At 49.2% G+C, this 20,397-nt stretch overlaps 10 protein-coding genes across 10 annotated transcripts; 6 read left to right on the top strand and 4 right to left on the bottom strand.

Moving 5' to 3' along the window:
* Nucleotides 1-865: 865 nt before the first annotated feature.
* Nucleotides 866-2,307, bottom strand: EV420DRAFT_1555058 (mitochondrial carrier domain-containing protein). The gene is made up of 7 exons (XM_060473634.1): nt 2,150-2,307; nt 2,027-2,097; nt 1,729-1,973; nt 1,652-1,673; nt 1,444-1,599; nt 1,134-1,388; nt 866-1,079 (listed from the first exon to the last, which is right to left on the bottom strand). The coding sequence occupies exons 1-7, from the start codon at nt 2,214-2,216 to the stop codon at nt 999-1,001; spliced, it is 897 nt and encodes a 298-aa protein (XP_060328787.1). The 5' UTR covers nt 2,217-2,307; the 3' UTR covers nt 866-998.
* A 319-nt stretch (nt 2,308-2,626) lies between these two features.
* EV420DRAFT_1644914 (uncharacterized protein) lies at nt 2,627-3,367 on the bottom strand (the record flags this gene model as incomplete). The annotated part of the gene is made up of 3 exons (XM_060477707.1): nt 2,627-2,896; nt 2,952-3,251; nt 3,311-3,367. The coding sequence occupies 3 exons, from the start codon at nt 3,365-3,367 to the stop codon at nt 2,627-2,629; spliced, it is 627 nt and encodes a 208-aa protein (XP_060328786.1).
* A 386-nt stretch (nt 3,368-3,753) lies between these two features.
* EV420DRAFT_1555052 (eukaryotic translation initiation factor eIF2A-domain-containing protein) lies at nt 3,754-6,308 on the top strand. Its single transcript, XM_060473633.1, has 6 exons — nt 3,754-3,878; nt 4,035-4,176; nt 4,236-4,635; nt 4,688-4,988; nt 5,038-5,999; nt 6,058-6,308. Exons 1-6 carry the CDS (start codon nt 3,848-3,850, stop codon nt 6,178-6,180), a joined length of 1,959 nt encoding a protein of 652 aa, XP_060328785.1. The 5' UTR covers nt 3,754-3,847; the 3' UTR covers nt 6,181-6,308.
* A 312-nt stretch (nt 6,309-6,620) lies between these two features.
* Nucleotides 6,621-8,226, top strand: EV420DRAFT_1694667 (uncharacterized protein; the record flags this gene model as incomplete). Its single annotated transcript, XM_060479392.1, has 5 exons — nt 6,621-6,660; nt 6,714-6,851; nt 6,904-7,241; nt 7,298-7,468; nt 7,516-8,226. The coding sequence occupies 5 exons, from the start codon at nt 6,621-6,623 to the stop codon at nt 7,831-7,833; spliced, it is 1,005 nt and encodes a 334-aa protein (XP_060328784.1). The 3' UTR covers nt 7,834-8,226.
* A 176-nt stretch (nt 8,227-8,402) lies between these two features.
* On the bottom strand, nt 8,403-10,999 carry EV420DRAFT_1644911 (uncharacterized protein; the record flags this gene model as incomplete). The annotated part of the gene is made up of 2 exons (XM_060477706.1): nt 8,403-9,862; nt 9,922-10,999. The coding sequence occupies 2 exons, from the start codon at nt 10,997-10,999 to the stop codon at nt 8,403-8,405; spliced, it is 2,538 nt and encodes an 845-aa protein (XP_060328783.1).
* A 1,933-nt stretch (nt 11,000-12,932) lies between these two features.
* On the top strand, nt 12,933-14,216 carry EV420DRAFT_1481510 (uncharacterized protein; the record flags this gene model as incomplete). Its single annotated transcript, XM_060469773.1, has 5 exons — nt 12,933-13,075; nt 13,192-13,316; nt 13,695-13,966; nt 14,020-14,033; nt 14,066-14,216. 5 exons carry the CDS (start codon nt 12,933-12,935, stop codon nt 14,214-14,216), a joined length of 705 nt encoding a protein of 234 aa, XP_060328782.1.
* A 1,112-nt stretch (nt 14,217-15,328) lies between these two features.
* Nucleotides 15,329-16,761, top strand: EV420DRAFT_591631 (uncharacterized protein). The gene is made up of 3 exons (XM_060482724.1): nt 15,329-15,497; nt 15,548-16,227; nt 16,277-16,761. Exons 1-3 carry the CDS (start codon nt 15,425-15,427, stop codon nt 16,535-16,537), a joined length of 1,014 nt encoding a protein of 337 aa, XP_060328781.1. The 5' UTR covers nt 15,329-15,424; the 3' UTR covers nt 16,538-16,761.
* EV420DRAFT_591498 (uncharacterized protein) lies at nt 16,762-18,148 on the top strand. Its single transcript, XM_060482722.1, has 2 exons — nt 16,762-17,861; nt 17,924-18,148. Exons 1-2 carry the CDS (start codon nt 16,985-16,987, stop codon nt 17,974-17,976), a joined length of 930 nt encoding a protein of 309 aa, XP_060328780.1. The 5' UTR covers nt 16,762-16,984; the 3' UTR covers nt 17,977-18,148.
* Nucleotides 18,149-18,364: 216 nt separating this feature from the next.
* On the top strand, nt 18,365-19,201 carry EV420DRAFT_1481508 (uncharacterized protein; the record flags this gene model as incomplete). The annotated part of the gene is made up of 1 exon (XM_060469772.1): nt 18,365-19,201. The coding sequence occupies one exon, from the start codon at nt 18,365-18,367 to the stop codon at nt 19,199-19,201; it is 837 nt and encodes a 278-aa protein (XP_060328779.1).
* A 152-nt stretch (nt 19,202-19,353) lies between these two features.
* On the bottom strand, nt 19,354-19,927 carry EV420DRAFT_1555024 (uncharacterized protein). Its single transcript, XM_060473632.1, has one exon. The coding sequence runs from the start codon at nt 19,865-19,867 to the stop codon at nt 19,382-19,384; it is 486 nt and encodes a 161-aa protein (XP_060328778.1). The 5' UTR covers nt 19,868-19,927; the 3' UTR covers nt 19,354-19,381.
* Between the last annotated feature and the right edge of the window lie 470 nt (nt 19,928-20,397).

Raw genomic sequence — 20,397 nt, 5'->3', positions numbered from 1 at the left:
CATCCGAAAGTTCCTCTTCCGTTGCGCCCGTCACCACCTCGTCTTCTTCTACCGCATCATCTTCTTCCTCAGCGGCAGTCCAAACAGGTCCATCTGCATGCCCCGCCTCTCACGGCTCTTCCACCGCCACCAGCAGCGCTGCCACTCCCACCAAGACTTGCAGAGAACGCCATAATCACAACGGCAAAAAGCGGGCCGCTAAGCGGAACACGTCCGCCTCGAAACGCCAATCCGTTCCATCGAAAAAAGACAGTGTTCCATCAATCCGCGACAGTGTTCCGTCGAAGCGAAGCCTTCGTTCCCACCGCCGTCGTATGTCGACCTGGTGAGCTCGCGCGCAGGCAATCATCAGCTCGGACCGTTGAGCCGGTCCGCGCAATCATCATTCGCTCTGGCGTGGTTTGACCAATTTGCTTTGGTTTTTTTTTTCCCTACTGCCCAGTGTTCTGTATATACCCGTTGCCTCAGGGAGGCATACCAGAGTCCGGTACCAGTCTCGTTTTATCTCATCTCATCATTATCTCTGTCTCTCTTGCTAGATATCAATACGGTGTGGACCACCAATGTACTTCTACCAGTCTTATGCCATGCCAGGCCATGCGCAATGTTTTTGTAGATCGATGTTGTTTGTCTGTTACTTACTTACGTCTATCTTTATTCGTTGGCATATACCTCTTGACACGATGGTTCTTTCTCGCAAGCGAAATTGAATACGATTTGTTTCTCAATTAATACTGCGTGCAATTTTTTTGGACGGGGTCCTGTCAGGGAAATTGGTCGATCGGTGATTGTTGGGATGGCCGGCTGCACACGGTGGTTGTCGTTCCGCGGAGTATGCGTCATAATAGTCAGCATCGGCATGCGGAGGTGAGCAGGGTAATATGACATGACATTCATAAATGGTGCTGTATAGGCCATACGAAGGTCCTACATCTATATTTTGCCTAGATAAATTAGATGTATACGAAAGCACGCTCCTCGAAAAGACGAAAAGCACTCTAAACGTAATTAGCGAACAGGGGAATTAAGGATTGCGCTAGAGTATAACTGAAGACCAGTTTGGGACCGACGACCAGAATCTACAAATATCGAGAATTAGCTGTAATTCAGGACTGGGTCAAAATGGCCAGTACCTTGGGAGTTAGTCCCTTGAACAAGGCACTTGGGCCTTCCTTCCGTATTAGATCCTTGAAGACGGTTATTCCGGATGTTTTGTGCTCAAAGTTGGCATTTTGAATTCGGGTCTTGATGACATCCAAAGGTGCGGCGACGGTGATGGAGGCGACAGCTCCAGCTATGGAAGCAATGAAATTTTGTGTCCAGGTGGCTTTGGAGTAATCTTTGACGCCAAGGATATATTCCTTGGTAAAGGCGGAAGCACCGAACAACTGTAGGGAGCATGTGAGCAAAATAAATGAGAAGAGTATGGCATAAAGATCTTACAGAGAAACTTCCCGGAGCATTCCGCGCCATTGTCCATCCCCATCCTCGGTAGAGGGCTCCCTTCTCCTCCATGACGATCCGGAGAATTCCACGGCCACGGAAAGCTTCGGGATTCACTTGACGTTTGATTTTGAGGACGTCCAGTGGAAGTAGGACCTGTCATGGGGGTCAGCAACCTTTCAAAAAATCATGCGTATATGTCACGTACGACTTCACCAATACCCGTCAAGCTGCCAAGAGGTGCGTGTGAGCGTCGACAAAAGACTACAAGGATAGAGTGCAGACCTTCCAGCGGTGGCCTGCATCATCAGTTTTCCCTTCCTCTCTCCGAACGTATTCCTGAACTGAGTACCATAGTGCGAAGAGATGAGGTCGTTGAACCACGGCTGTCCGCCGAACTTGTATATCCGCTGTGAGACTTTATATCCGGCGGCATAGCCCAGACCAGGGAACAGAGAGCTGAATTTTGTGGTTAGGCTAGCAGTGGCCTTGTCGCGGAAGATGATGGTCGACAACGTCGACAAGGAGACCTGCTAGGACTTTAGTGAAGGTCCTCCAGAAGCAAGCTCGCGTCAAGGCCCACCTGAGACGTGTTACTCATCAATCGCTTCGCAATGGTGTCCACAGGATGGAAAACGAGCAGCTCAGCAACGCCTAAAAGTCGAAATTCAGCGAAACTAAGCCGTTTTGAAAAAATTAGCCGGACCTGAAGTTCCTGAGCCTAGGATACGGGCAGTATTGGACTCTTTTCCTTTGCCTGTGGGAGGAGACATGTCGGATCGTCTGGGGATGGAGGAAGTTGAGGGAGAAGGGGGAGCACACAGCACGGAAGGAACGGCTGTAGAGCTTACTGTTGAGGGGAAATGGCCATTGGAAATTTACAAAAATTGTGATGCCGTTGCATAATAAAGACAAATAGCCCCCATCTGAAATTCCATCTGCAATCTGCCACCTGCGCGTCATGTCTTGACTTACTCTGCTTGAAGTCGAATCACATATTTCTTCAGGTAGAGCGCGAATGTGTAGCAATCTGCATTGCTTGACGGAGAAAATGAAGCATCGGTCCCCCGGGGCCAGAATATATTCCATTAAGTGCGATTTTTGCTAGTAGAATGGTGAAGGTAAGTAATTATAAGCTGTGAGGTACGAATCAAAGTGGGAAGAAGCAACAGAAAAAGGCCTATTAGTATCTGGTAACCGCAAGTATAGGCACCCAAACACCCTTGTAGTAGTTCAGCGAAACGAATCGAATGTCGCGAAGATTAATATTTTCAAAGCGCCAGCAATGAGGTATGTCATTTGACTGTCGATATTTTGGATCCCCTTTCCGTGATTTTCGCATGATTTCGACGATGAGAGTGCCAATCTCTCGAATAAGTTCATCGCAGGTGAGGGGTTCCTTGCGGTTGTTGTGACACCAGAGTCCCATACGATCCGTTTTGAGTCCAGGCCACTGGAATATAGAGGTTAAGGAGGCGCAAATCCAGAAGGGATAAGACATGAAATACATCAAAGGTCCATTTTGTCATCGACCATCCATAGGCTTTGAACGCAGCAAGATACGCCCCGTCGATGGTAACCTCCCTACGAAGCACAGAGTAGAGACACGGCCCAATTGTCCCCTGGACTGTGAAAGGAATGGTGAATGACGGAGGTTCACGACAATACTTTGAGCTCAGCGGAACATATTCGACGCGCGTCGGGTAAGAAACGGACTCGCAATATTCCCCATTCATGATGCTTTGAGGAGTGGGTGGAGGGTAGTGGAGATCCGCGCGTCCAAGGCTCGAAGTATCAGGAAATTGGGGCTACAGGAAGAGTGAACGATGATTACTCGAGGGGGAACAACAACCAGAATAGCTTCTACCTGTGAACAAACGAGTTCGCGAGGGTTAACGCAGGTATTCTGAGTGTAGGATGCCATCGAGGAAGTGCAGTAGTGTGAAGCTTACCTGAGCTTTTTGTCTTATTTATGCTTCTGTTTCTTGTGGCATTCCCAGATGCTTTGCCTGGAAAATTTTGACCATGCCACCAGACGCGACGCGAGTACAATAGATGCGAAACATGCAAAGACACGATACCCCCGGTATGCATGAATGAAGCCCCCTGCAAGAGAAAAAGACATGGCGACGCGAATACGGTTTCATGCCACCTTGGACGCGAATGCTACCGTGGCTGAGAAATAAAGCTTATAGTGCCACCGAAGTGTTCGTAGATCAGAAGGCCCAATAAGGAAGGCAAATCAGAAGAAAATTACCCGGACCGGCCCTCAAGTGCCTTTGGAAGTAACAAGGGCAAATCAAACGCTCACTGCTACTCACTGCCACTGTCGACTGCGAAGCATTAATTTGCTTCTCTCCTCCTCAGACCTCTCTCTTCGCCCTCTGGACCTCAATATTCTGCAATGGCATCGCAAATCTCACAGCAGTACGCATGTTAGTACAACATCTTTGCTTTGCGCAATTCGGTTTCATGGTAGTGGTCGTCTGCGGCCTACTATCATCGATACCACTAAACAGATACCTTGTTTTCACTTTTTCAATGTTTCATGCTTGTAATTCTGCATGTTAATTTTGTTTTGTAACCCTTAGTCCGTGCTCAAAAATCTCTTGGCCTCGTTGGCGGCACTCCGAACTACAACCCAGTTCCAGGATTTGTCTCTCCAGACGTTGCGGCTAGATCCTATGTGTACAGCGCTGATGGTCGTCTGTATGCCTATACTCTACCTACTGTGTGAGTCACCACACCTACTTCTCTGACGAGATCCGCTGAAAGGACTGTTTTTCTTTCAGAGTGCGAATATTCCAGGCAGAGGGGGCCATACTCCTCAGGGAGCTGGCAATTCCGAATGTCGTCGAGCTGAACTTTTCTCCTCGAGGCACGTACTTGTCCACCTGGGAGCGGCCAGTCAAACTCGAAGACGGGTCCCAACATAAAAATCTCCGGGTTTTCTCGACCTCCACCGGCGAGGAGCTCATATCTTTCGGACAGAAGTCGCAAGATGGCTGGGATCTTCAGTATACTATCTCCGAGTCGCACGCAGTCCGGTTGGTCGGCGCCGACATCCAAGTGTATCGGCCTGCGGAGTGGTCCAAGGGAATGGTGGACAAGCTGCGGGTTGAGGGAGCCACGAGCATTGCCCTAAGTCCCGGGCTCAACCCTTCTATCGCCGTGTTTGTAGCTGAGAAAAAGGTACGTTACCTAGGCAGATAGGCCCCGTGGTCTTACTGATCTTTTCTTGTAGGGCGCGCCGGCTAGTATCAAGATCTATGGCTTGTTAACTCTCAACAGCCCTCCGACGTGCCAGAAGAACTTCTACAAGGCCGATCGGTCACAAATCAAGTGGAACACGTTGGGCACGCAGGTACTACTCCTGACCCAGACCGAAGTCGACAACTCAAATAAGAGCTACTATGGAGAGACTGGGCTTTATTTGCTCAGTTCTGCCGGTAACTTTGACTGTCGTGTTACTTTGGACAAGGAAGGACCCATCCATGACTTTAACTGGAGCCCGAACTCGAAAGAGTTCGCGGTTGTGTATGGCTGTAGGTCTACATTTTTCCACATCTTTAGCTGATGTTCACATTTTTCTAGATATGCCCGCCAAATCTATCATATTCGACCATCGAGTCCGCTCGTTACACGATTTTGGGTCCTCTCCGCACAATTTCGTCTCGTTCAACCCTCAAGGCCGCCTTATTGCCCTCGCAGGCTTTGGTAACCTCGCAGGCAAAATCGACATCTTTGATCGACGATCCTTGACGAAAGTGACAACCATCGATGCACCCAACACGTCGTACTGTGAGTGGTCTCCAGACGGTCGTTTCCTTCTTACGGCAACCTTGTCTCCTCGCCTACGTGTGGATAACGGGATCAAAATCTGGCACTGTTCCGGACCTCTTGTCCACTTGCAGAATGCTGAGGAGCTTTATCAAACGTCTTGGAGACCTACACCGGTGGAGCATGTAGCCCAGTTTGGGCAGGGCATCCCACTATCGCCTGCTCCCAGCGAGGCCGTCAGGAATATGGAAGCCGTTAAGAAGCCCGCCGCAGCGAAACCCGCGGGTGCATACCGACCCCCGGGAGCTCGAGGTCTGGCCACGCCAGCCATCTTTAAGCGAGAAGACGAAGGTGGCGCTGCGCGGACGCCAACGAATGGGACGGCCACCCCGCCTCGAGGGTACAATAGGAGTCCCGCTCCCGGAGCCCCGGCCAACGGGAATGTCAACGGGAACGGGCGGCGACACGTCCCGGGTGCCGCACCGCCCAGTCACAGTCCAAGCCCTGGACCGGAAGGCGAGAAGAAGTCGTCGAGGAAGAGAAATAAGGGCGCAAAGAAGGACGGCGAAGAGAAGGGAAAGAAGGATGCTGGGGATGTTGATAGTGGACGGCCGTCGTTGGATGTTCCTGCCAGTGGGAAGGCCAATGGCAAGGCTAACGTGGAGGCGGTTGCTCCCCCTCCACAGGTGAATGTGGATGCGGCATCACCTGTTACACCGACACTGGATAGTGCACTCGATCCGGCGGCCAAAAAGATCCGGAATCTGAACAAGAAGGTATGGTTTTAACGACATATATTCATGGTCTAAGCTGATGAGGTGCTTGTTGGATTAGCTAAAAGCAATTGAGGAACTGAAGGAGAAGGCGAAACGAGGAGAGAGATTAGAGGCTACCCAGCTGAAGAAGATGGAAGGCGAAGCCGATATTCGCAAGGAGCTGGCGAGTCTCGGTGCCTGATCTCCGCTGGATTCTTTCATCTTCCGTCGCTTTCGCTTGTTGTCTACTCCTTTGTTGTTCGGTTGCTGTCGACTATACACAATGTATCTAGAGGTTCAATATGGAGGATATTTGGTATGTGTCTGTGCTTGGGAATGTGAGACTTGGGTGGGAGCCCTGTTACCGACGTTCATCATGGAACGCATCAAGGTTTGCATATCCGCCTTTTTTGATGATACACCGCATAGTATTCCGAGCCTTTTCGATGATCCATGCTATCCCGTAGTAAATGTAAGTCTTCACTACGACAGTCTGTACTTCTACGGATTGAACAGGACCAGATAGGAGACCGGCCATTTAACCATGGTCATATAAGGACTGGACGATTCCTATGCCACCTCATTCAACAATCCAGGGGACTCAAGCTGACCACAAAAGTCGGTCTTCTTATTCAGCAAGTCATGGCTGCGAACGACGTTCCTCTCGACATTTTGCATTATGGTATAGTCTCCAGAGTACTCACAGTCTGGGCATGTCCTTACTTGTCGCTGTAGTGTCTGACGCGCCGAGCCAGGCGAGCGTTACACCCGAAGAATATAGGGACACTTTGAGAGGGCATTGCAGGGATCATTGGGACTGGTCGCCAATAATCAACTTTGCACACGAGTACTTTGTTCACCTTGGCTTAGCAAGTTTGTGCGATTGCTTTTTCAGCGTTGTCCTCACCTTTATACTTGCTCTCAGTGTATGACCTTTCGAGTCCCCAAACAGTGCCTACCAGCGGCGGTGATGAGACTCCCCAGATTCAATCACTGGAAGAGATCCAAGAAATTTTGGAGCGCTTTGGTACTCCCGGTCACTCTAACCAAAAGGAAATGATAGAGCTGGTAATTCTTTTCTCGCCTACTGTATCGCCGGATTTACTACTTAAACGATTGATTGAGGTTCGAGAACGGGATGGAAATAAATGTCCCGTCACAAATTGGCCGTTTGATACCAACCCCCCCCCCGCGCTTGGCAGGGTCAGCGTGGAAGCTCAATTAGCGCATATATGCCCTACCAAACTTGCGAATCATATCGAGGTATGAAACTGTGTCTCTGCTCCGTTCCTGTTGATGCTGATGGCTTTGACTTGAAGAATCCCCTCGTCTATCAAGCATTTGCTACATTTTGGGACGATGAGGAACTCACAAAACGTTTCGCAACTTTGGTGAATAGCCCAGAGAGCTGTCTGCTCCTCTCCTTTGACGCTCATAACAACCTTGATGAGATGTGTTGGGCCATAGAAGCGATAGAGAATGTAAACCAAGTAAGTCGTCGTTGAATGTAATCAATGTCTGAGCTCATTGGTCTTAGGATGCTTGGGAGTATTACTTTGTCAAGTTGGGAGGATTGACCTTTCCGTTTGAACCTGCAGGCGGAACACGAATCAAATTCGGGGTGGAGGGGGGACCTTTTAAGAGCGCTATTCCCATGCCATCGCCGGATCTGTGCAACCTGCGACTAGCTGTTATGAAGGTGATGAGGCTTAGCGGTGCAGCACAAGCCGTCGGCTCATGGAAATTTGACTATGATGACGGTTCAAAGGCTATTTGTGGTGTTCTTGGACATCCGTACACTGACATGGTCGCTATGGAAAAACTTCATGCACAATTTAACAGTATTAGTGCATGATTTCGTTTTTCTAATCTTGTACTGCTTTGATGCGCTTTTAGCCGTTAGGAGTCTTAGTGTTTTCAACTTGGCTAAAAGAGCAATACACAAACGTATCATGGGTGTGATATTCCACAATAATGGTGCACACCTGCCCATGTCGCGGAATACATTTGCCTGCCTTTCCTGTTTCATGACCATTCGAAGTATATTTTATGATTATTGTGATTGTTGCTAAGCTTTTCTTGTGAAATCATGGAGGACGTTTACTATGTGCCACGAAGGCAAACCAACGCGAGTGAAACTTTCTTACCGACTTCCAAATTCTTCTACTACCACCATGATCACCCAGTGTATGCCCTGTATACGGGATTCTGTATGTTTCAGATGAAAGATGTCGGCAGGCTGTAGCTTCTTTGCTGTTAAATGTAAGAACTCGCGGTTCATAGGCGTCACCAGCAAGGAATATTTCAATAACGAACTTCGAAGAACCGTCACAGAAGCAGTGTGGTGATGACAGCGTAACATTACAAGCACAAAGAATTTCATACCTACCTACTGTACCAGAATTTCAGGATGTCAATTCCCCTTCAGACAACATCGACTTCAATGGTCTTTGAAACCGAAACCATCGTCTCCATGTCCGTAAAGTGCACCTTGACAGTATGGGCTCCCAACTCGTGCGCCACAAACATGAAATCAACGGCCACAGCACCATCTAGACCTTCCTCAATCACATATTTGTCAAAAAGAATACCAGTTCCTTCGGGAGTAGCACTGGCAGCTGCAACGCCTTTGTCGAGCTCAAAGTAGAGCGAAAACCGGGTATCGACCCCCTGAACGGTCGTTCTACCAGTGTTGTCATCGAGAAGCATCGATTCTTGATTTCCCGTGGTCCTCACCGGACCACGCTTGATAGCAGGCATAGTCAAAGGAGGGCCGTCCCTGCGAACCGTATGCCCCAGGAGTTTGCGAGCATAGTCCTCCAACGCCGCACTTGACGACATCCCGCTGATGTCTACAATGGCATTCCCGGCAACGACGACAACACGTCCCGCAGCAACATCACTCGCGTACTGCAGGGAATACTGACCAAACTCGTCGAGTGTTCCGCGAACCCACAGCGCTTCGGGATCACGGTCTGTGCTGGTGAGGATAGTCCCGAGACGGTCTCGCGCAGCCTGTTCAGAACCTGCAGTGTCCAAGGCCCCAGAGAGGTTTACCACCGACTCGACGTGGACGTTCACCCTCAGCGGGGACCCTTCCTCCGCTTTGTCGTGTCCTAGATGCCAGAATGCATGCGTAGTCGAGTCCCCCACACTGACTCGCCCAAACTTCACGCCCCAGTCTTCATCCAGCACATCATTGATCCACTCGGGAACATGCGCCCAATTGATATGCGACACGGAGTTGGGGGTCTCAGTGGTCAACGGGCTGAGGATGTTCGAAACTGCATTGCGAGAAAGTTCGGTAAAGCCTTCCGAAGCCACCGGAGGCACCCAGTGATGTCCATCTGTACCAGTAACGCCATCACCCACTGCGATGTTGTTAACGGTACCGGGCTGGAGGCCGTGTATGTATAACGTCGTCTGGGTGTCGATGCTGCTGGCCAAATAGTCAGCGGCAACTTCATTGCCTATGTGTGGACCCCCACAGGCGTCATATATGCCATCGCTAGCCAGAACAAAAGGTCGTGAGTGGCCATTATATACATGACAGCCGAAGGAGGTTCGTGCGGGGTCATTGATATCGACATGGCTCCGGGATTGGTCCGTACCAAAGAATGGGTTGTTGACTGGGATGAGTTGGTTCTGCTGGTTGACGACTCCAACGAGATGTGTGTCATTTATGTACCCGAAAGGCTGCTGCACCAGCCAGCTAGTTGAACGGACACCATCTTGAAGGCTGCAGGATAGTTCAAGCATAGCGCACTGGTCCATGCAGTTGACGTGTCGATAGAGCATCCCTTCTGTACCCGATTCATCCGGTGCGAGATAGTATGATTGATTGAATATTCCTCCCCAAGCGCCCACTCCAAAGGCTGCGGCACCTGTAACAAAAAAAGCATTGTCAGAAAGATCATAGACGGTCAATGGATAATATACGCACCGGAGATTGTGTCATATATCTTGTTCATGCTCCCGAATACCCCTTGGGTCATCTGCTGGTTCCATTCCGACGACGTCGAGTTGAAAGCTGCGACGTTGGAAGTTGATGACTGATCCGACTTCAGGACATTGCGCAAGAATCCAACGGGAATTCCTCTGTTTTGGAAACCACGATGCAAGGTCTGAGCAATCCAGTAAAGCTCTAACCGCGATATCTTCGGTTCCACACATTCGACACCAATGTGTGAAAGCCTCAGTTCCATCCCCCACTCTACATCGGCATTCCACACGAACGGCTTCGAACTCGTCTTGGGATTGATGACAGATGTGGTCACATCGACCGGGTTAAGCGATTTGATGAAGAAATAATCGCTCTGAAAGACCCGGTCGTTGCCGACCATGCCATATATTAAACATTCAGCTCCAATGAGCTCGATGTCCAGAGGTTGAATCTTCACCGTGAGGGAAGACGTTGCGGCGACTTGGGAGACGAAGTCGTATTTGAAGACGTTTGGCTGAAATGAGCCCTTCTTACCATCAACCCAGGCGGAGGGATCGGAGCGGTTCCAAAGTACGTGGTCCCCGATGATAAGTTCATCGCGAGAGTTACGAACGGGGTGGTCTGAACGTGCGTTGATTTGCACGACCTGGAACCGATAACGCTTGCTCTTCTGGTAATCGATAGTGAACTCCACTGTCACTGGATGCCCTGATGTGTTAACCCTGTTGTCGGTCCAGCTACCACCATCGACTGAGGCTCGAAAAGAGGTGGTATAAACCGCCTTGGGATTCGTATTTCCGGGGCTGAATTCGTTATTATAAGCGCCCCACGGACATGTTTGATAGGCCGACAGGTAGGTGGTGACCGTCTCTTGAGCGTTACCAACCAAGAATCTGAAGGTCCCTTCGGTTCCGGCAGGGCCGGTAGAGTCTTTGATTTGAAACTTGTTGGACGTCGTGAGTGGTTGGATTTCACTCGGGACATTGAGCCATGTCCCCCAGTCAGCATGAGTAGAGTCCTTATGCAGGGCTTCGTTGGTGTTGTTGATAATTGTAACGTAGACGGAAAAATCAGGCATCTGTGCAATCAATGAGCACTGAATCGTGTAAAACAGAAATGTTACAGTAAAGACTGAAAGACGGGAGGCCTGGTTTTTCCAGGTAATGACAAGCACGTCCTGTCCCAGGTGGTTGAAGCAAGATGACGGAATGGAATGGCGGAAGAATATTGAGATACAACTCACCAGAGCGAGTATATGCTGGCAAATGAAAGAAATCAGGAATGGGTAGAAGTATAAAGGTGGTTGCGCTTTTTAACTGTGAGTGGAATCCGGTATTTCTATGTCTGCGGAACTTCGGAAATTAGCTCGGGACGATATAGAGAATGCCAAGACGAAGAAAGGCAGGCAGAACGATGACGTTTAGGGTTCTATTCGATGTGGCCTTCGGGCTCTTTTGATAAAGCATTGAATGCCATCCTAGACGTGGTCAGTCCATTAAGCAGAGAATAACTCGGCCGACGGCAGGTGCAAAACAGTAGTAAAATCGTATTTTTCTCGCACAGAGCCGGGATACTTAGAGGAAAAATTCTGGTGTAATACTTCTCGCCTTGCGTCGCTTGCAACTTTGAACACATCTGACATCACGGCGTGAAGAATGCCCGGTTTCGTATACTAGCCAAAGAAAGCAGATATGAAGTCCGAAGATACTGGGGTCTGAACGCATTCACATATAAATTGTCGCCAGATGACTTTGACTGATATCGTCCGGGGGAGAAGCAATAGCCCTGCCAAATATTGAAGACTCGGGGCCCGGTAACATCAATCTCCGGTTGTGCTCCAGGCTGTAGACCTGTATTCTGACAGAAAGATGCTCTGGATTATAAAAATATCACAAGGGATCCGGTGAAGGGACACGCACTAATAGAATCCGGGTGGTCAAGAAATGCGTCATGACACGTTCCATTCCGGCAAGGTCGCGAGCCACACTCATGTGATAGGCAGAAGTGTCCAAGCTCCTTGTGTTTTGCGCTACAATTGAAACGTACTGAAGAGTTGACGGAAAGTATTTCAATAGTGATGAATGTTGACGTCACAGCTTCCGGGAATTCGGCCCGGAAACAGCACGGCCAATCAATCTAGTTTTCCGGTTTGACATTTCCTCCTTCATCGCGACATCCTCTAAGGCTCTCCTGCGTCATCGACCTGCCCATGCACATCCTGAAATACTACAGAAATCGGCTGTGGCAAGTTTCGTTCCTATCTCAATGTTCCTATTCCTGCCTATAGAAAAGCGTTAGTACGCCTGTTGACATCTTCTTATGCACTCGCCGTGGAGGTCCTCCGATGGACGGAACGAAGGCATCCTCCCGTTCTCTGCTGTCAGCACTTGTGCCGTCTTTGTGGTTCAAACGTTCAGAGGTCGAGGATGGGGCACACGTTTTGTTGTACTGCGACGGAACCGGCGACTTACAGGATTTACAGGATTTACGTGTCCGTTTCTTTCATACCGTTTTCGCGCTGGCAACTCCACCCCTTGCAGCTGCCCTGAAATCGGCGTCATTTGGACTACAGGTTCTCCATATCCTTCTTGATAGTGACGACACTCGAGTCTTAAATAACTGTACACCACTGTATCCATAAATATTTAAATACTTCAGTTCTGTAAATTTCGCTGTCTTGTTCTCAGTCATAGTTCCGTCGTTTCGCTACCCACTTTAGCACCTGCGAAGAGTCTCTACTTCGCGAGACATACTCAACAGTGTGATTACAACGATATGAGCCTTCGCAGCAGCAGCACATTGTTCGCCATATCAGGGCTGTGGACCCGGTCGTTCCTTATTGGGACCTGGCGCCGGTAACACCACCACCACCACCACTCACAATTCCCAGTTTAGGACTATGGAGCCACTGTACCATTGTACAATTAATTTCATTTTACTGCCCTTGAAATCGTTCCTTTCTCCGGCACTCTTGCGCTCATCTCAAGCCTTGCTTCTTAATCTGAACAGCCATGATCTCAGCGCTGGAACCAGAACTCGCTCTACGGCAAGCTATCAAGGCGAAGCAAGTTATCACCTACACAAGCAGTGATGGTCCTCGTTCATCGTTATCATCTGCAGCACACCTTGTCATTCCTCTGTATACATTTGCAAAGTAGGCGCCTACTCGTTTTTGCAAGGTTGACATGACTACCGCGACAGGTTCTCACGATTTTTACACTCTTGATGCACTTCAATATCTTGTGTCTCTCCAACATACGTCTGCGGCAGACTACACAAGATAGACACCAGAGAACGGGCTGAATATTGGTTTCGTGAGTGTTACAGCAAGGAAAAAGTGGTGGTTTGGCTGAAAGGAAAGGGCTCTGAGTCTGACATGATTTTGCGCGCTGCAGGTGAGTCCGTACCATTTTATGTACTCAGAGACTGTCAACTTTCTCTGGTGCAGGTGAAACAAGTAAACGACTGTGAACACCACCACCTACCACCATCACGCTCAAGGAATTTGGCACCTTCTCCATTGCCAGGAAAATCAAAGATCCCAGGTACCCCCTTCTTCATCGAACAAGCGATGCTATGTTGTTGATCCCATAACCTCAACATCGTCAAGAAAATTAAGCAGAATGAAATCGAACTTCAAGACAGTTCTGTCCTGCGAGGGACCTCTCCATCTACCGCAAATCGACTCAGTTTCATTAGGAAACACGGAGATGGAATAAAGATGGTCAGTTTCTTTTTCCTTCGCATTTCACACCGTGCCTTATTACCATCAGCCACAAGGAATGCCATCATCCGTCCAGAAGGCTTGATCCATCCACCGGAAGTGTTCTACGTCACGGGTAAAAAGCAGTGGGACTTTCTCGACACTGACGATCTCCTGAAAGCGCATCAAACTGAGTCAAAGAAGCTGAATGTTTGTGGCATTCTCACTAAGGCTATCGGATTCCCACAGAAGAGTGCCCAATTTGACGACCTCCTGCTTTTTCGACCCGCAGTTGACACATTAGAAGGATTAGAGACTAAGATTCGCGGACATCATGAACGGGTGGGCACCATCCTTCTCAATGAACAGTTACGACATCACATATTCGTTTGTAGATTTCGCCATATATGTATCGCCGCTATTAACCTCCTCCTTCCCTAGGCAAAAGGCCGTGTTTGTACAAAAACGAGCAGGTCGCAAGTTCGGTCTACATTCTAACAGCTGTCAGGAGCGTTTATTGCGGTTCATGCTGGGGATAGCTCGAATCCTTGTTTCTGGATTTGGAAAGGTGATATTATATGCCGTCTCGTAAATTGTTATTGATCACACGGTCCTAGTCACAATCGCGATCGCGTCAAAGGCTCTTATATAGGATGCCTATGGAACTTTTACTGGGTGTCCTAATGGATATTGCTATGGCAGAACGACGCCGGACGTCGATACGGGGGAATCTTTTATCACTCTTCGATGTCTAACGCTCAGTTGATTGGACGTGGCCAAGAATGCCACCTTTTCATTGCACTTGTCGTCAAGACGAAGCAGCCAAATCATCCGCGGGTGTTCAACGTTCAACTCGAACCTACATTTTATACTGTCTCATTTTCCAAATCAAGGAACGATAGGTTGATCTGCCTTTATCTCTCTCTGCTTTGTCTAGCTCCATGTTGTTGGTACAAGCAACAGAAATCTCGACGGCATTGACGTCCATTTTCTTGGGCATAAAATAAATGCCCATGTCCGCTCTACGGCTATTGCGGAGAAGAATGACCTCATTGCCTTCGGCAGACATCTCATCGCATCCTGTGAGATATTTTCTTTTTATTTCCTCGCTTCTGTTTGCCATGCCTGATTATATTTCTCGGCTCGATTTAGCACGCAGGTTAGAGAGGACCATATTGTTAAATCCATACCTAAAGACGAGTTTTTTTACGCCAGTAGCGATGCTACAAAAGGTTATACATCATCCGTCGGCAGATCAGCGGAAAGCTGCGCTGTAAATGTTTAGGCACCCTCCACGTCGCTTTCCAGAGTCTTCGAGCGAAATCAATTCTATCACTCAGTACTCTACTGTCAAGGACCGTGCTTTGCTCAAGCACAAGCTGGGTCTTACAGCCTCAATCACTTTTATTATCGAAATGACGTCAACGAGATGATCAAAGTGGTTATTGTTGCTTAAACTGCTTTATTAACCGAACTCAATGGAATGTGAAGGGTGTGGAAGGTGGACCGGCACCTCGGTCCACATAAGAATTGATGGAAATACCGAATGGGGCACATTTTGTGCACAAGGAAGGAGAATTACGACAAATCTGCCCTTTCACACCTCGAGGCAGACACGACGTGCTCGTAACGAGTGGTGAAATTCCTACGCTCACATTTAAGGTAATTGCTCACAACCGTCAAAAGCCCAGCGCGAAAATGCATGTTTCTCCAGCGAATTCGCCCCATTCTTTGACTTGTACGAGTCTACAGCCTCTCAGAATTCCTATACACCTCTTTCCTCGCTAAAAACGCGTTACAATGGCTCCAATTCGAACCATGACTACTCGTCGATCTCGGCGCTTGTCCAGTCAAGTACCAGTCCGATACGATGGTGAGTCAATGTAGTTACTGTCGCGTATTGATTATAACATATTGTCGTAGAGGAAGGCTGGGAGGCCACCGACTTGCTCATGTACCTCACTACGCCAGTATCCGAGGCACCTTCCCCATCCCCGTCTGCCTCTTATTCTTCGACTCAGTCTGACACTCCTTCTCCTCGCCGACATACGCCTTCCCATCGTCGTACTCCGGATTACGTCCCCCGTCCCTCCAACTCGTTCATACTCTTTCGTTCCGACTTTTGGCGTGACAACAAGGACACCATACTCGAACGCGACCACTCCAAGATTAGTACTATCTGTGGAGAACGTTGGAGAGCCCTGCCACCCGCTGAGAAGGAGGTCTACACGGTCAAGGCCCGTCGCGCTAAGGAGGAGCATCTCGCGAAGTATCCTGACTACAAGTTCGCGCCAGTGTCGCGACGGAAAAAGACAAGGAAAGTAGTGGGAAAGGATCGTGATATGATAGAGGCTAGGTGTGAGAAGATTGCGATGATGATAGGAGAAGGCGTCGAGGGGATGGAGTTGGAGAGGACACAGGAGATTGAGGATACGTGCAAGACCCCGACCCCATTGACACCAGCGACGGAACGTTCGCCTACGCCGGTTCCTGTCGTCGATTTCCCTGCTCCCGACGAATCGGTCTGCGATGAAGAGGAAGATGGATTTGTTCCCACCTGCGACATTCCACCCCTTGACTTGAATGCTCCTGGCTTAGAATTGGTTCGTTAGATTTTCCTTAGTCCTCTCTGATGCTTACACCCTCTTTTAGTACAACCATATCCCGGAGCCTCCTAGCTATGCGCACATTGACCCACAGTTCGGTTTCAAGGACAATGTGGACGCGGACAACTGCTTTTGGTTCAAACCTACTGGTGAATTCGTCAACCCGCCCGCTGTTCTTCCCACTTTCACTTCCGACCTCTTCCAGCCTTTCGGTCTCGACGGTACCTATGCGCCAGAGTATGGATTAGGTCTGTCCGACACCGATCTTGCTTTCAACTCTTTTAACGATGCTTGGACGCACGCCTAATTCGAAGTTCCCCCGAACTGATGGTCTTTGAAAACATCCCATATCTTCCTCGACTGTATTTATAGCATTAACTCTCCGAGTCATGCATTCGCTGTATTATAGATACCTACCTCCTACCCACGAGCCCCCACTTTTTGCGAATTCTCTCTCCCATTGAAGATACTCTTACACGTGGTCCAATTCTTACCACATTTATCCTCATCACCTACGCAAGCAAACCAGTAACCACGCTAGCGGCAGGCCATCTGTTCAACTGGAGATATCAAATGACATCTATTGAAGGATCTCCAGGTTCTACTGACGCCCCAACTTCGGAATATCGCGAGGCGGTGTCTATTTATATCGGAGTATCTCTTGGCCCTCGGAAATGGCCCTCCTCCCCCTCTTCTTCCTACCACTACTAGTGTCGCCCTGCGTATTCGTTTCGAATCACTAGAGCGCATTGGAATGACTTTCTTCAATTCTCTTCCCGCGGAGCTAGTGGATGTCATCGTCTGTGAATTTCGCCATGACCTTAAATCGCTTAAATCTTTTGCATCTGCTCATCGTTCCTTCATTCCATTCGCTCAGAGCTACATTTTCTCGACTGTCCGCCTCTCTTTTAACCATTTATTACGCTCAGATCATAGCCGATGCACCCAGTTCCTCGATATCCTATCCAGCTCTCCTCACATCGCCAGTTTCGTTCGCGATCTACATATCTGTATTGTCCCCGCTCCTTTCTGGCTACCAGATATACTCCCAAATGAACTATCGCGCGAGAATTCGCCTCTGATACACGTCTTGCGCGTGTTATCCAGCCTTCGCCACATACGCATCTTCCAGGGCGGTGAGCATGGCTGGAGCGTACAATGGGGCGGCATTTCTCCAGACCTGCAGGCAGCAATGCGCACGAGTTTTACCTCACCAAGCATTCGTAGTATTACTCTCGAACGCCTCGCCTTCCATGGCTTTGGAGAATTCTCCTTCCTTTTCATGCATGCCCGAACCGTCGAAGAATTGTCCTTAACAGGAATACGCTTCATCGCACCCCCCGACTCATCGGTACTATACCACGACTCGATGCTGTGTCTTCCCAATCTACGAAACCTCTCCATGCGATTCTATCGGCGCGATCTTGCTTTTACGAAGGATGGAGGCTGGGAAAGCCCGGACATTCTTGGTTTTGTCCTTTTTTTACCATCGTTGGTGTACCTAGATAGTCTTCGGCGGCTCTCGATCTTCGTGGATCATTTGGAAGACTGCACCTCTATTCGAGAATACCTGGGCGCTTTTGGTAATTCAATCACTGCTGTTGCAGTGAACAGTTCATCTGTCAATTACGGTAAGGGCTTCAGTATACAATTCACAGGATTTGAGCTGTTACTTACCGTAATCGGATCTTAGCAGCTATCGCCATCGAGAAGTCTCCCGTATTGATTCCGGACGTGTGTTCCTAGGATAAATGTATTGGCTGATAGGCTGGGAATCCGCAGGACCATTTTCGTCAGCGGCAAGGATTGCGCTTATGTCCACACTCCTTGCATGCTTGCAATAACCAGGGGTTGGTTCGGGGGTTTTGGGAACTGCGAACAGAGGTTTGCGGAGGCAGTCTAGCTGTGTTAACTTTCAGCAGAGGAAATCTTTATTCAACGTCAGGGTATCAAACGAAACGCATGTCATTGTGGATGAAACAGCAATGTTCTTCAGACAAGCGCCTATACAGCAGCTATAAATCCCAACTGGCATGCTGTGGTATGCAAGCCAAGCTCCGAAACGTCTTAAGGGCGCCCCCCGCGTCCAATGTGTTGCCTTTGCCAAGCTCTCTCCCGCAAATCGCAGAACGCCATGACATGCGACAAAAAAATCAACGTTACTATAGCCGACGAGACTCTCCGTTGCATTGACTTTGGCGGCCACACTGTTGACCCCAGATACATGCGCTCCAAGCTCAGGGAAGCGACAGATGGCGCTCAATATTACCCCCAATCCTCACTTTCTGATTGGCAGACCAGCACTGCCAAACTCCTCCTCAGACAATGGTCTACGCTGGAAGCAGTGGAGAAGTTGCATCTTGACCCGGAGGTCTCGACGACGAAGAGGATAGGCGTCCTCAATTTCGCCCATCCCACCTCACCCGGTGGCGAGTTTCGTCTTGGTTCCGAGGGACAGGAGGAATCCCTTGCTAGATCGTCTACTCTCTACCGCACTCTCACTACCCATCATACCAGAGAGTACTACGAACAACCTGGAAGCTCGGATGGGTTCGCTACACACGCCATGATCTACTCCCCTTCCGTCATCGTCTTCCGTAGGGATAACGGAGACTGGATCAAACCCCTCGAGGTGGACGTCCTGTCGTGTTCTCCCGTCGATGCGACAAAGGCGCGGAAAGCTTGGAAGGGGTCTATGCGAACGCTCCGGGAAGAAATTAAGAAGAAAATGAGAGAGCGTATGGGTCATATTCTCGCCCTTTTCGAGAGGAAGCGGGTTAGGTATCTGATATTGGGGAGCTTTGGCGCGAGCGTCGGGAATGATGTTGGGATGGTGGCAGACATTTGGGCGGACTTGCTCACTCGAGAGAGTGCGAGGTTTGGGCACTCGTTTGAACAGGTGGTTTTTGCCGTCCCAGATAAAGACGAGTATGGGAAGTTCCTATCGGCCTCTAAGAGTTTCAAGGAATAGAGGAGAGGAGAGTGTATATGAAGTGGGAATTGACTTTTTTCTGTGTAGCAACATACCCTATAGATAGCACTTGCTCTGTAACAGCCTTCTACGGGCGGCGACCCCATCCGAATCCTTAATTAACCGTAACGTTTTTGTGGAACTAATTCAGATACTATAGTAGTGTGATCTCGTATGAAGTTACAACAATCCTCCTATGATCATCTCATATGAATCTGGGACACCCGTATCACCCAGTCCTCGGAAGTCATGTTCGACAAACTGCCTCATCCACACCGCCATATTCCACATCAGCCACCGAAGCGCTAATAGACCGCACCAGATCCCAGTTATAACCGCCATTACCGTAAACGCGAGTTCCATCTTGTAATTTCGAACGTCTTTGAGCCAGACTCGGACGTGAGTGTTCTTGGGGACAAGGGCAGACGCCAAGAGCAACGATGCGAAGATGAAGATTGGCGCGACAAAGCTGTAGACGCGGCGCTGAGTGATATCGGGGTCGTGAAGGATACGGGAGACGATGCTCTGAAGGTGTTCAACGAAAGACGCTTTTGAGATTACTCCTTGACCTCGCTGGTCTTGTCCTTGGTTATAGTTTATTGTTCGGGAAGATTGGGCAGGCCCTGGGGTGACTGAGGAGCGGGTAGTTCGTAGGACTGCAGGCATTTCGGTACAACGACGGTGGCTGAAGGTGGGAAAGAACTTAAGCGATCTGGGAACACGTGTTGTGTGATATGATGATCAGGGTTTACTACGCCGGGATTTCAAAATTGTTCCAAAATCCGGATCTTCATCATATTCAAGTACTGTTTTTACGACATCTTATCTAGCGTATGTCATAAAACTATGGCTCTATCTGGACCGATCTTTCCGTCCCTCAACACAAGGGAACGTCATTATGTTTGTGTCGACAAAACATATGGAGTAGCTGTCCTAGCATTCAACATGGGGAATGTCGCTCCGCTGGCAACGATGCACTTACGCATTGCTCCTTCGGCCAGATCGAATTTCACCATGCAGTGATACTAGAGTGACAAAATGTCGCTACTGCGGTTTGAATAGAAGCGTGGGTATCATCATCGAGGAGTTTATAATGAGCCATCTAGTAAGGCATCGGCGTTGACGGTAAGAAAATAGCTAGGGTCCTCGGTTACACGTTAGACCTGAGACGCGGTCCCTCTTCAATGAGCAAGCGT

This window comes from Desarmillaria tabescens, assembly GCF_030435595.1.
Source record: "Desarmillaria tabescens strain CCBAS 213 chromosome Unknown EV420scaffold_26, whole genome shotgun sequence".
Taxonomy (NCBI): domain Eukaryota; kingdom Fungi; phylum Basidiomycota; class Agaricomycetes; order Agaricales; family Physalacriaceae; genus Desarmillaria; species Desarmillaria tabescens.
This window is presented reverse-complemented; position numbering and strand designations above follow the sequence as displayed.

Coding starts and splice junctions, on each gene's coding strand:
- EV420DRAFT_1555058 (XM_060473634.1), bottom strand. CDS start 2,216: ATGTCTCCTCCCACAGGCAAAGGAAAAGAGTCCAATACTGCCCGTATC. Junction 1,389..1,443: donor ATGCTCCGGGAAGTTTCTCT/GTAAGATCTTTA, acceptor TGCTCCCTACAG/TTGTTCGGTGCTTCCGCCTT. Junction 1,080..1,133: donor TCAAGGGACTAACTCCCAAG/GTACTGGCCATT, acceptor CGATATTTGTAG/ATTCTGGTCGTCGGTCCCAA.
- EV420DRAFT_1555052 (XM_060473633.1), top strand. CDS start 3,848: ATGGCATCGCAAATCTCACAGCAGTACGCAT. Junction 4,177..4,235: donor GCCTATACTCTACCTACTGT/GTGAGTCACCAC, acceptor TTTTTCTTTCAG/AGTGCGAATATTCCAGGCAG. Junction 4,636..4,687: donor TGTTTGTAGCTGAGAAAAAG/GTACGTTACCTA, acceptor CTTTTCTTGTAG/GGCGCGCCGGCTAGTATCAA.
- EV420DRAFT_591631 (XM_060482724.1), top strand. CDS start 15,425: ATGGCTCCAATTCGAACCATGACTACTCGTCGATCTCGGCGCTTGTCC. Junction 15,498..15,547: donor AGTACCAGTCCGATACGATG/GTGAGTCAATGT, acceptor ATATTGTCGTAG/AGGAAGGCTGGGAGGCCACC. Junction 16,228..16,276: donor ATGCTCCTGGCTTAGAATTG/GTTCGTTAGATT, acceptor ACCCTCTTTTAG/TACAACCATATCCCGGAGCC.
- EV420DRAFT_591498 (XM_060482722.1), top strand. CDS start 16,985: ATGACTTTCTTCAATTCTCTTCCCGCGGAGCTAGTGGATGTCATCGTC. Junction 17,862..17,923: donor CAGTTCATCTGTCAATTACG/GTAAGGGCTTCA, acceptor ATCGGATCTTAG/CAGCTATCGCCATCGAGAAG.
- EV420DRAFT_1555024 (XM_060473632.1), bottom strand. CDS start 19,867: ATGCCTGCAGTCCTACGAACTACCCGCTCCTCAGTCACCCCAGGGCCT.